The 12,431-nt window shown below is 47.5% G+C and overlaps 1 protein-coding gene across 14 annotated transcripts in view; it reads right to left on the reverse strand.

The window, feature by feature from the left end:
- The window catches only part of KALRN (kalirin RhoGEF kinase), a 651,147-nt gene extending 639,850 nt beyond the window's left edge, over positions 1–11,297 (reverse strand). For 5 of the 14 annotated variants that reach the window (XM_064156788.1, XM_064156780.1, XM_064156820.1 and 2 more), the window contains exons 1-2: positions 10,832–11,296; positions 10,196–10,300 (exon numbers count right to left, since the gene is read on the reverse strand). In XM_064156788.1, the coding sequence (XP_064012858.1) occupies positions 10,196–10,300; positions 10,832–10,856 (130 nt within the window). In that variant the 5' untranslated portion in view covers positions 10,857–11,296. Of the gene's footprint in view, positions 1–10,195; positions 10,301–10,574; positions 10,631–10,669; positions 10,789–10,831 lie in introns of those variants that run through there. The other 9 variants (XM_064156835.1, XM_064156843.1, XM_064156910.1 and 6 more) reach the window with 5 other exon arrangements.
- Between the last annotated feature and the right edge of the window lie 1,134 nt (positions 11,298–12,431).

A 12,431-nucleotide genomic window follows, 5' to 3' on the forward strand; every position in this document is an offset into this window, starting at 1 on the left:
TCACAGTGTATACTCTATTGAGTCTAACAAAAGACACTTAATTTAATTCTGTCTTTGTTAATCAGCTTATCTTCTCAGTGCTTCAACACTGATGGATGTCTATTCATATCAAGACAAACTACAGTAGATCATAAGTTTTCATTCCTGAAAAGCACTGCTGCAAAGCTCTTTGTTTTCAGCGTGGATGCTGTTTGGCACAACAGTGTGACATTCACTTACAAGACCAGTGAAAAATATGCACTGCTAATTTTCCTAAGTGCCATGCCAGCATCTCTGGGGGCCATGCCTTTGCCTACCTTCCCATATAGTAATACCATTTGCTTCCAGCTAATAAAGTGGACTTCACATCAGCTAAGGACAGACTTTAGTCAAGGTGTCCCTCTTCATCACTACTGAATGATATATTCATGGCAAAGAGCTGAAGTTGATAACATCTCCAAAATACATCTCTCTCCCCCCCAACACAGGGGATACAAAACGATAATCCCTTCAGATCTCCTTTTTCTCCCCCATTGCCCCCGTGGTTTATCATGTCCAATTAGCCATCTGCCATGCCTGCACTGCCATACAAAGGAAGCCTGCTCTCCTTCTCCGCAGCCCATCAGCAGGGCTATTGTCCCAGCTGACAAACAAGAATCAGACACTATTGTTTCCAGCTGAGGATGCTGCTCCCAACGTAGGCTGCCAGTTGCCATTAAAACAGCAGGAGTGCCAGGGTACACTCCAGGAGTCAGGAACCATGCCAACAGTGCTGGTATTACTGGGAAACCCTCGCAGAGCTCTTTTCACTAGCTATATTTTAATTCCAGGTAACAAACCAACCTGGGTCAACTACCACTCTTCATATCCCAGCCAGAGCCTGCCTGACCTGCTGCTTTTACTACTTCACCGAGCACTCACTTCTCAAAGAAAGGCTCATAATTCCTAGAAGAGAGCAACATCATGGAATCAAATCTTTCCATGTAATGACGTTTGATTTTAAAAGGTAAGGTACATCTTCTTCCACTTCATCCCAGGTTACTGCATGCACTCACACATAAAAACAGTTTAAAAACCTGAAAACTCCAGTCAGTCTACATGTGTACCAATTATGTGACAAGGTTCATTTAATTTCTCTCACAAAAAAAACCCACACTCATCCTTCTTCCCAAGGCCACTTCACTAACAGAAATGACCAGAGCAGCTGCTCTGCCAGTCATCGAGATGTTAAATTGAAGATCATTTCCTCTTATTATCCTCAGCAAAGCATAATGTGACCTTACACTAAAAACTCCAGACTGCCTAATTATGGTAGTTTTGTTCCTTCAATGAAACTGAAATGCAGGTTCATATAATTAAGGTGAGCAAAAAAAAGAAACTTCAATTTTAGTTTTAAAGGCAGTTTGTTGCCTTGAAGTGCAAATGTGACAAATTAAGCCTATGTACCTATACATACAGAGTCACTACACTGTCTAATTAGGAGGAAGCAGAAAACACTCCTGGATTTTAGTAACAAAGCCATACATGTTGATAAGGGAGAAAGAACCCCAATAAACCACAATTTGAATTAGGCACTCATTAATGAAAATGAGCAAATGAAACTAATATTTATATTTCCAAGTAGAAACAGGATTGTCTCTTAAACCTTTGATTGGGAAACAGGAATGACAGAAACTTTGAACAAATGGTTTATGTGGTATTTCACACTCCAGCATTGCACCTACCTGAGTTTAATGTACCACTTTGAATCTTTGCTGAACAGTGCAAAATTAAGTAAATTAAATGCAGCTGGAACTAATGTTATTCCACAGTCATCACATATGTAATGACTTTTGCAATGACTTCCAACAGAAAGTAAGTCTTCTTTATGGATTCAAATACTGGGCTCACTCTGAAACAAACCTGAAATAGGACATGAAGACTTCAATATTTCGCTGAAATATCACTCCATCCTTAACTCAAAATCCTCTCTCCTGGGTTAAGTTGAATTTGCTGATGCTATTCAATACCATGCTGCCACCACAGTGGCTTCAAAAATGGAAGTGCTGGTTGGAGCACTAGGCTGGGGTAGGAGTGGCTGGAGAGCAGCCAAACAGAAAGGGATCTGGGGGTGCTGATTGATGAGCCAACAGTATGCCCAGGTGGCCTAGAGAGCCAGTGGCATCCTGGCCTGCATCAGGAATGGTGTGGTCAGGAACTGGCTGGAGGGCCGGACCCAGAGAGTGGTGGTGAATGGTGCCACATCCAGCTGGCGGCCAGTCACTAGTGGTGTCCCTCAGGGGTCAGTGCTGGGCCCCATCCTCTTTAACATCTTCATAGATGATCTGGATGAGGGCATGGAGTCAGTCATCAGCAAGTTTGCAGATGACACTAAGCTGGGGGCAGATGTGGCTGGGTTGGAAGGCAGAAGGGCTCTGCAGTGGGACCTTGACCCTGGACAGATGGGCAGAGTCCAATAGGATGGGGTTCAATAGCTCCAAGTGCAGGGTGCTGCACTTTGGCCACAACAACCCCATGCAGAGATACAGGCTGGGGTCGGAGTGGCTGGAGAGCAGCCAGACAGAGAGGGATCTGGGGGTGCTGATTGATACCCGCCTGAACATGAGCCAGCAGTGTGCCCAGGTGGCCAAGAGAGCCAATGGCATCCTGGCCTGCATCAGGAATGGTGTGGTCAGCAGGAGCAGGGAGGTCATTCTGCCCCTGTACTCTGCACTGGTTAGACCACACCTTGAGTCCTGTGTTCAGTTCTGGGCCCCCCAGTTTAGGAGGGACATTGAGATGCTTGAGCATGTCCAGAGAAGGGCGACGAGGCTGGGGAGAGGCCTTGAGCACAGCCCTACAAGGAGAGGCTGAGGGAGCTGGGATTGTTTAGCCTGGAGAAGAGGAGGCTCAGGGGTGACCTTATTGCTGTCTACAACTACCTGAGGGGTGGTTGTGGCCAGGAGGAGGTTGCTCTCTTCTCTCAGGTGGCCAGCACCAGAACAAGAGGACACAGCCTCAGGCTGCGCCAGGGGAAATTTAAGCTTGAAGTGAGGAGAAAGTTCTTCACTGAGAGAGTCATTGGACACTGGAATGGGCTGCCCGGGGAGGTGGTGGAGTCGCCGTCCCTGGGGCTGTTCAAGGCAGGATTGGACGTGGCACTTGGTGCCATGGTCTAGCCTTGAGCTCTGTGGTAGAGGGTTGGACTTGATGATCTATGAGGTCTCTTCCAACCTTGGTGATACTGTGAGCAAAGTGCCACAGGGCATAAAGTTCAGACTGTAACGTGAGAGGCTTCCTGTTGCAGTTGCTGCTTCTGGTTTCCAGTTTTGGCATGTTCCTCTGTTCTGCTGGGCTAGCTGTGGGTTGGCCAGGGGGAGGCACAGATCCTTGGCTTCCACTGATGCTTCGGAGTGTTGCTGCACTTTTCTGCGCTACGGTAATTGTGTATTGGATCACTCCCAGTAAAACTCCCTATCTCAGCTCCACCTCAACTCTTATTCTTTTTGTGTGTCACTTTCCCTCACTTCCATGTGGGAAGAGGCTGGTTTGTGAGAGTGGGCTATGTCACCCAGGACATCTTCCTAATCCCAATTCAACGCACTCCAGTCCATGTATCACACTGCTGACTGACTTGCACCTAGATTTATGACTGCCATTGGGGTGCCTTTGAGAAGTTTCATGAAAGCTCCCAGACAGTTCCTCTAATATCCTCTAGATCTGCACAACAGTAACAAAAATCTGTCCCAGAAGCAAGTGGAACAAAATAAAACAAAATTCAAAATATTATGCCATCTTTCTTTTACAGCCTTCCACACTTTAAAGTTCTCCATTTAGACAACCAAGTTTGACTTCTCTTTTCATACACAGCTTTCATTTGCAACACATATAGTAATATTCACTATTATTCTTGCCAGATTCACTAGGCAAAATTCCCCCAGTGGCAGAGTTCCTTCAGTTAAACACAGGGTGCGTGTGCCACGCAGGGCTGTAAAACAGGAGTTGTTTATCCAAAGAAATATTAAAAGCAAGACACCAGTCCAAATCAAACAAAAGCATAAATACCTCTAAGTTGTTCCGTGACTGACTTGAAGTTCCAGCTGTAAAACACACAGCACTATGGGTTTATAAGGCCTAATACTCCATAAGTATTTTCTTTGATATAACTATGAAGTACTTACAAATACCACTGGGTACTGTATGGTACGTGCCACCATGGAGCAATAAAGCTGCTATTCATCCATAATCAACCTTCCTAGGGACCGTAAGGTCACAGCAGCTGAAATAACAGAATACTTCATCCCTAACTTTCAAGAGGCCCTGAGCACCTGCCCAGTTGGAGGACACCCCAGAAGGCTCTTAACCCAAGGGTGTGCTTGGAAATTAAACCCAAAAAGAACCCCACCACCAAACCTGTGAAAGTTGCTCCTACTTTTAAACCCTCATGTTTTCCCAGCAGGTTATTATTATGAGACTTGACACTATGGGAGGCAGGCAGTGGGAAACAGCAGTAGTTCCATTTGCCCAACCAAGTTGCATGCTTACTTGCATTCATGCAGCTCATCACCCTAAGGCACACACAGTCATCTAAGGCCACAGGCAATATCGTCTATATAAGCACTAGGAAGATGGTACAGAGCATCTCTTCACGGGATCGCAGAATGCTAGGGGTTGACAGGGACCCAAAGAGATCATCAAGTCCAACCCCCCTGCCAGAGCAGGGCCATACAATCTAGCTCAGGTCATAGAGGAATGCATCCAGACAGGCCTTGAAAGTCTCCAGAGAAGGAGACTCCACAGCCTCTCATGGGAAGCCTGTTCCATTGTTCTGTGACTCTTACAGTAAAGAAGTTCCCCCTTGTGTTGAGGTGGAACCTCCTGTGTTGCAGCTTATATCCATTGCTCCTTGTCCTATGACAGGGAGCAAGTGAGAAGAGCCTGTCCCCTCCCTCCCGACACCCAGCCCTCAGATATTTGTTACATCCCCTCTCAATCTTCTCTTCTCCAGACTAAAAAGCCCCAGATCCCTCAGCCTCTCCTCATCAGGCATATGGTCCAGTTCCCTAATCATCCTTGTAGCCCTCCACTGGACCTTTTCCAGCAGATCCCTGTCCCTCTTTAACTGGAGAGCCCAAAACTGAATGCAGCACTCAAGAGAAGGTCTCAACAGGGCAGAGCAGAGGTGGAGAACCTCCCTTGATCTGCTGGACACACACTTCTTAATTCACCCCATTATCCCCTTGGCCCACTTGGCCACACTGCGGTCTCATGGACTACTCTCTGCTGACTTCAGGATAGCATTTTTCTTCTTTCAGAGTTTCAACCCTAAAACACAGCACAGGCAGTAGGTCACTCCCTCAGTAACTTCTGTGTGTATTGTATCAACCCTTACTGCATTGCTATGCCCTTCACTAATGTTTGTGCCATAAACTTATGTTCCCCATTGCATTCTGTCCCAGAAATCAAGAATTGTGAACTGAATGCAGCACATACTGGCTCTGAACAGAAGCTGGGCGTGAAAAGCATCTTTCCCTGGAAGTAATTCTGCTCAGTGTTAATTGAATTAATATCAAATAAAATAAATATCTTCCTACTGGCCTAGAACAATGCAATCTCATCCAGGAGAAACACATTGTAAATGACTACCAGATGTCACCCTTGTTGCCCTATATGTACTTTTGAGTGAGGATAAAGAAAAAAAACAACACATTTTCTGAACATAAACTGCTAATTAAAATTGCTCCCTTCTCGGATTAGACAAAAAGAGATACTTTCCTTTTGTCACAAGGCCCCACAAATCAACAGGTTCTGTCTCATTTCTGAGCAGCATCTGCAGGGTGAAAGAGGGAAGAGAACACTCATTCCCACCAAAACCACCTGATTCCCCTTCTCAGCCCTTGCCACGTCTACATCCCAATTCCCAGTCTAGCAAAACTCTCTCAGAGTCCTCAAAAGAGGATGGATCACAGCAAGGGAGAGCCACACAGCCTTCCCCATACACTGGTGACAGAGGTTTGGAAACATTTAGATCCCCATCTGTGGTGTAGTAATCATCCTTTATGCCAATCACATAAAAGAAGACCCAGAGAAACAAACAAACAAAAACTCACCATGAAGTAAAGAAAGGAATAAAAGTCATATTCCTGACAGGGTTGGAGGTCAAAGCCTCTAGAGAGTGGTACAGATTTTAATTAGCAGTACCACCTTAAAGAACAAAAGAACTTTCCAAGTGGCAGGTACAATCTACCAGTCTTTTCTACAATAGAGCCTCCTTTATCAGCACACATTACCAGACCAGGCCTTATAAAGTCTCTAGGTGAGGAAGTCAGGCATCACACAAACACCTCACCCCCAGTGACATCTCGATTGAATCAATTTATCTGCTTTACGAGGAGACACTTGATTCCAGCAACCTCGAGGAGCACTTCTGCACAGACATCACTTCAAGCTCATCTATTGATCAAACAGCCTGGCCACTGCCAATCATTTTGAAGTTATTTAGTAGCAGAGTTGCCAGTCACTTGTGCACAAATGAACAACGCTAAAAGTATAACGGCTGATGGAAAGCAGAAAGCAGACAGAGTAATTCATTGCAGTCAAAGGAGATGGAACAATATCAATTTTCAGCTCACTCACAGGAAGTATTGATGACAAAGTCAGCATCTTTGTATCAGATGTAATCAATGTTATCCTTAGGTGCCAGAAAAATAAATTAGAAAATAAAACTGTACCTGCTAGTGGATAAGAAATATTGATGATTATCCTTGCCAGTAATTGGTAGTTTGCTAAATTGTTCTGCCACTGACCTCTATAAATATTTAAGATTTTGGTAAAAGATTTCCTTATGTTTCACCTCTGCTTCCAGAACACACTGCAGAAACTCCTGAACCATGAAGGTAAAGCTTCCCATCTATATCTGTATCCAAGAGATATCCATCATTTGTACACTTTGCAAAGTGATTTACTTGATATTTGAAACAACAAGTATTTGGATTCAGCTCTACGCAGTATAAAAGCTTCAGTGCACATTTCATACAGGATCCTGAGAGTTCTAGAGAACTTGTTCCTATTTTATTTGTCACCAAAATATTCATAACAAACTTAATAAGCCATTCTTAGGCAAAAAAAAAATGGTTCCTTAGTCAAACAGAAGCAAGAGACACCACACTGAAAGTACTGCCTTGACTCAGCAGCCAGTGTTATCCCAGAAATTGGAGCTGGAGACCGCAGTAATCATTTCTGCCCTTAAAGTCCCCATGCCTGTTAATTTTTATCCCAATTACATGGGAGTAATTCTCTAGAAGAAGACTGAATTACTCTCTGCATATATCTGATGGTGAAAATTAGAACAGTTCCTACCCTGCCTGTCCCAGGGGAGGTTTAACTGACTGCCAGCATGAACCACACAGGTGTTAAATCCACCCTTTTCTTAAAATTCATTCCTAATTCTCATCAGTGTAAGCACCAGAACAGACCCTCCTTTATTACCTCGTGTTAATTCCTTCAGTTTAATTTTCCAGGTAGAGCTCAGAAAGCTGCTGTCTCAACTGTCATCTCCGATAAGGGACTGCCGCAACCTCAGAGTGTTTGGGTGCTGCTGGGGGAGCAGCTCCCCATGTGGCGCCATCCCCAGTATCAGCCTCTGCTGCTGGTACCAGGGAGCAGCCTATCGATCCTCCTGGCTCAGTGTAAAGGCCAGCTGGTACTAAAAGCCTTGCCACAAGTCCTTGTTTGCTCTCCATCGCTTTCACTGAGAGTAACGAGTGCATGTTTTTCCATACAGTAGCCATGAATTTGGGAAGATTTTAGGCAGTTTAGAGTACACTTGTGCTATTGGATCAGCTAATCCTCAAACAATACAGATTCATTTGTCACTCGATATGAACATAAGCCACAGTGGTTATGCCTTAGAAACTCAGAATACGAGTCAGGACAGAAGGAATAAAAGCAAGAAACTACTACTAAGGAAAAAGGTGCTCAGCCAGTGCAGTTCTCTGCAGCAACTACAAAACAGACCCTGTAACACAGTGTTTAATCAGGCAAGACTGTCCATTACAAGCAAAAAGGGGAATGGAGGAGTCAGTTGTGTCCTGTCTACAGTTGTTGTCTTAAGCCCCACTTCAGCTGTTCCCTCTGCCATCCATTAAACCCAACCTCAGACAGGCACAACAGCAGCACACAAACCCAGAAGTGAATGGTGCACAAACAATGAAGGAAACCAAGAGTGCAATTCCAAGGCAGCCATGCCTGTTCTCATGCTTTCCCCCTCATGCATCTCTCAGTGGCCATTACAACAGCTGACAATCAAAGTGAATTACAAAGAGGTGAAGGGTTGTTTTTTTTTTTATGTCATCATTTTGGACACAAGATGCTGCATAATGATTCAGAAACAAAAATGTTGCCATCTCCTTCAGTGAAATTTAAGGTAGACAAACAAACAAACATCAGGGATGGCCTGTGCAAGTATGCTTCAGTGCAAGAACATGGCTTAGACATCCCCTTCCAGGCCCAAGTTCCTGTGATTTTGTGTCTTTAAGAAGCAAAGGTATTAGGAGACTTTCTGAAATCTCCAGGTTAAACAATGCAAGTAACAAATAGATTCTTAATTTCAGGTGAAGGAAGCAGACTTGAAGAACTGTCTAGTCACATGGCTCCCTGTGCTTATTCCTCATTTAAGAATACTTTTCTTAAATATAAGCTAGACAACCTTGAGACTCTCCAAATTCAATTCTGCTAACATGCTTATGTTGAGAAGGCAGTGCACCAGAGAAATGATTCAGCTTCAGGTGAAGGAGGGGAGAGGAGAGAGAGAGAAAGTGGGGGGAACTTCAATTAACAGGTTTTCTTTAAAAGAAAAGTCTGTGGGGGTTTTGGTTGGGTTTGGGTTTGTTTTTTTTTTTCCCTGAAATTGTTGCAACTTAGGAAATGAGACTGTAACCAGGTAGGCTATCAACAGGCAAATACTCTATAACTTGAGGGCTTGTGGATCACAAGATACACACAGCCAGACCTTATTATAGTTATCCTCTAGATCAAAGGGTCTTCACATAAATGGGAAGCAGTCTACCATAGCAGGGAGGTGCTGGAAGCCTTCACGATTTTACTTCTTTAAAGTTTTGGTGATTGCATAAATGGTTTTTTGTAACCGGAGCTCAAAGCACTGTGTGTAGCTAATGAGCAGGTAGAAGGACAAAAACAGCTGAAAAGCAAAGACTTGACAAACAGCTGCGGCAATAAGTGTCAGTCCCAGCCTAAAAGGGTTAATCCCCTTATGAAACAAGCATTTAATCCTTTACAATTTTTAATTAAAAATCTACCAAGAAGCCTGTAATACTTTCTCAAGATTTTGTTCGGCGGGGGGGAGCAGACCACAAGTTGTTTCAGTCGAGATGCTGATCCTGTGAAAAGCCATGTTTCAGAGCTGAGGGCTCCCACACAACCACCACCACACGTACCGGGTGGTGCAGTGGAGATCCCAGCACATACCCACTGCCTGGAGGATTTCATTAGCCACTGTGTCATGAACGAGGGCCCCATGTCACGCTCAAGTGTATCCCAGCTACTCTTCAGTTCCACTTCAGCATCCTCCGAACCGGGAGAGTGAAACCCTAGGTTCTCAACCAGCCCTGAGACTTTGTGAGCCCGTACCCCCGCGATCAGCATCCCCGGCCGGTAGCGCCGTTGCGGAAAGCGCTGCCCGGGGCGCTTCTGCTTTCACCGCCCACGCGAGGGTGACAAGAAGGGCGGGAGAGGCGGTAGAGGCAGCGCCCGGCGCTTCGCCCGGCCGGAGCGGGGTGGGCAGGGCAGACACCCGGCTCTGCTCCCAAATACCGGCCGGTACGCGGGAGGCCGCCGCTGCTGTCCGGAGCGGGGGTCCGGCGGGGCCCAGCCAGCACAAATCTCTAGCGGGGGCAACAACGCGGCAACTCTGCCCGAGCATCTCCGCGGGGCTTTTGTACCTGGCCGGGGCGGGGGCCCGGGCAAGTCCCTTTCCTAAGCAGGCGGCGGCGAGAACGCAGTAGCATCCTCCCAGGGGCGGGAGGGGATACCCCAGCACAAACAAGCCGAGAGGCTGGGGTGGACAAAGCGAGGAGGCAGGCAGGGACCCCCTTCCATTCCCCTCTCTCCCGTCCCCGTGGCTCCGCTGCCGGCGGTGCCCGCGCCGCCGCCAGCCCCGCATCCCGCGGCGGAGGCAGGGCCCGGCGCTGCTTCGGCTCCTTCCCCGTGGCTCTCCTACCTGTTCGGAAGAAAGCATCCACCTCGGAGTCGGGGACAGCGCCTTCCTCTGCCGCCCCTTCGGCGGGATTCATGGCTGGAGGAGCGGCGGCGGCGAGCCCAGCGGCTGGTAATATCCAGTGAGTTAGGGAGGAAGAGAACCGAGAGGGAGAGAGAGAGAGAAAGAGGGAGGGAGAAGAGGAGGGAGGGATGGAGGCGCGTTTAGCAGCGAGCCCAACCGAGCGCCGCCGGGATCATCCCTTCCGCGGTGCCTGCGGGGCGGCTGCCCCGGGGCTGGGCTGCGCTGGGCTCTGCTGGGCGGTGCGGCCCAGGGCGGGGTGCCGGTGCCAAGCCCCCCGGCCGCAGCCGGCCCCCTCCCTTCCACCCGCTATTGTTCCGACCTGCTTCGCTCCCCCGCGCCGCCGCCGCTGCCCCTCGCCGCACTGACAGCCCAGCCCGGCCCGGCCCCCGGCGGCCGCCCCCGCCGCTTCCCTACCGGCACTTCCTGAGCCAGGCCGGGGCAGCCCCTCTGCGGGGCGCGGCCGCTCGGCGCAGCAGCGCGCTGCGGGCGGGGGCCCAGCTACCGCCGGTGGGGCGGACCGGGCACAGGTGTGGGCAGGACACCCCGGAACGGCGGGGCGGATTTTTTGTTTCGTACCCCGCCTCGCTCCACATCCATACATAGTATGCACCGCGGGTCTGCACCGCGGCTATGCCTCCCCTCCGATAAATAGCCGCGGGGGCACGGCACAGCTGGCAGCTGGGCAGGTACCCGGGAAAAGAGTGACCGCCGGTGTGGCTACACATGCATGATTTCTTGTCTTCGATTTGGGGCTTGGTAGTGGCTGGGGGGGAGGGGGGAGCGTTGTTACTAGGCTGTGAGGCACGAGTGCTTTAAAAACAATCAGTGAAACTGCACGTTGTGGCAGGTATGGCTTCATATTTTATTCTTTACAGTCTTAGGTGACTAGAGAGCCCAAATGGAGACTGAAAAGCCAAGAGTCTCATCCCAGATCATACACTGATTAATCTAGCTAAATTGTAGCTCTAATGTTTGTGGTTTGGGATGAGATCTGTTATCTCAAAAGGAGTGCTGTGAGAAATACTTGTTTCTACTTTCCTAGCAGGTGTGTTAAATAGTATTGCTTGAGCCCAGCTATCAAGATTTCAGGTGTTTGCCATTTGGGCACTTTCTTTTCCTGTTCACCTGTTTGAAGTCTCACTAGCTCCTCATTCCTCTATTAACAGTGTTAACAGCTCTAAAACTAACAGCCAACTGAAGGAGAAACGCTACTGTCCCACCTATTTGAAACACTGTTGTAAAAGAGAAATGTTACTCTCACACCTTACAGTTGTCTTTGCTACCTCTACCATTAGAAAGTAAAAGCAACTGCTGGAGTAATCACCTCTCTGTTGGTATTGTCCTTGGATAACCTATCCTTGCTGCAAAACCACATCACTCTGAAGAGCAAAAGTCTTTTAGCCATCAGGTCTCATGCCCTCAGCATTATCCTGTAGGGGTAATGCCCAATCACTGCATTTTAACCACTGAAAAACTTGATATTTAAGGAACTGTGTAGGTACGCAGGACAACGTCAGCTGTAAAAGATGAAGACAAAACATCTCCAGGAACCCACAGAAGGACTCACTGAAGTGCTTCAAAAGAGCTAGGCACCAGTCTAGTGCACATCAAGAAAGAAAAATCATAGAATGGAATGGAATCATAAAATCAACCAAGTTGGAAGAGACCTCCAAGATCATCCAGTCCAACCTAGCACCCAGCCCTAGCCAGTCAACTAGAACATGGCACTAAGTGCCTCATCCAGGCTTTGCTTGAACACCTTCAGGGACAGCGACTCCACCACCTCCCTGGGTAGCCCATTCCAATTGCAAATCACTTTCTCTGGGAAGAACGTCCTCCTATTATCCAGCCTAGACCTCCTCTGATGCAATTTGAGACTGTCCCCCCTTGTTCTGCTGCTGGTTGCCAGTGAGAACCACTGAATAGCAGAAATCCCAGAGCTAACTGCTTGTAAGTAACACTGGATCATATCTCAATCCATCAGGTAAGTCAGCAGCTGAGGCTGGCAGAATCTTTCCCACTTCAGCCCAGAATATTTTAGACAACAGAGGGACATGGGTTTCCTCCATCTGATCTCGTGAGACCATAGAAGAAGGCTGGATTTGGATGTAAGCTCAATGACTACATATATTGCACTTGATAAAAAGGCTGAACATTGCCCTGCAGAAACGTTACT

The sequence above is a fragment of the Pogoniulus pusillus genome, chromosome 2, assembly GCF_015220805.1.
Source record: "Pogoniulus pusillus isolate bPogPus1 chromosome 2, bPogPus1.pri, whole genome shotgun sequence".
NCBI lineage: Eukaryota > Metazoa > Chordata > Aves > Piciformes > Lybiidae > Pogoniulus > Pogoniulus pusillus.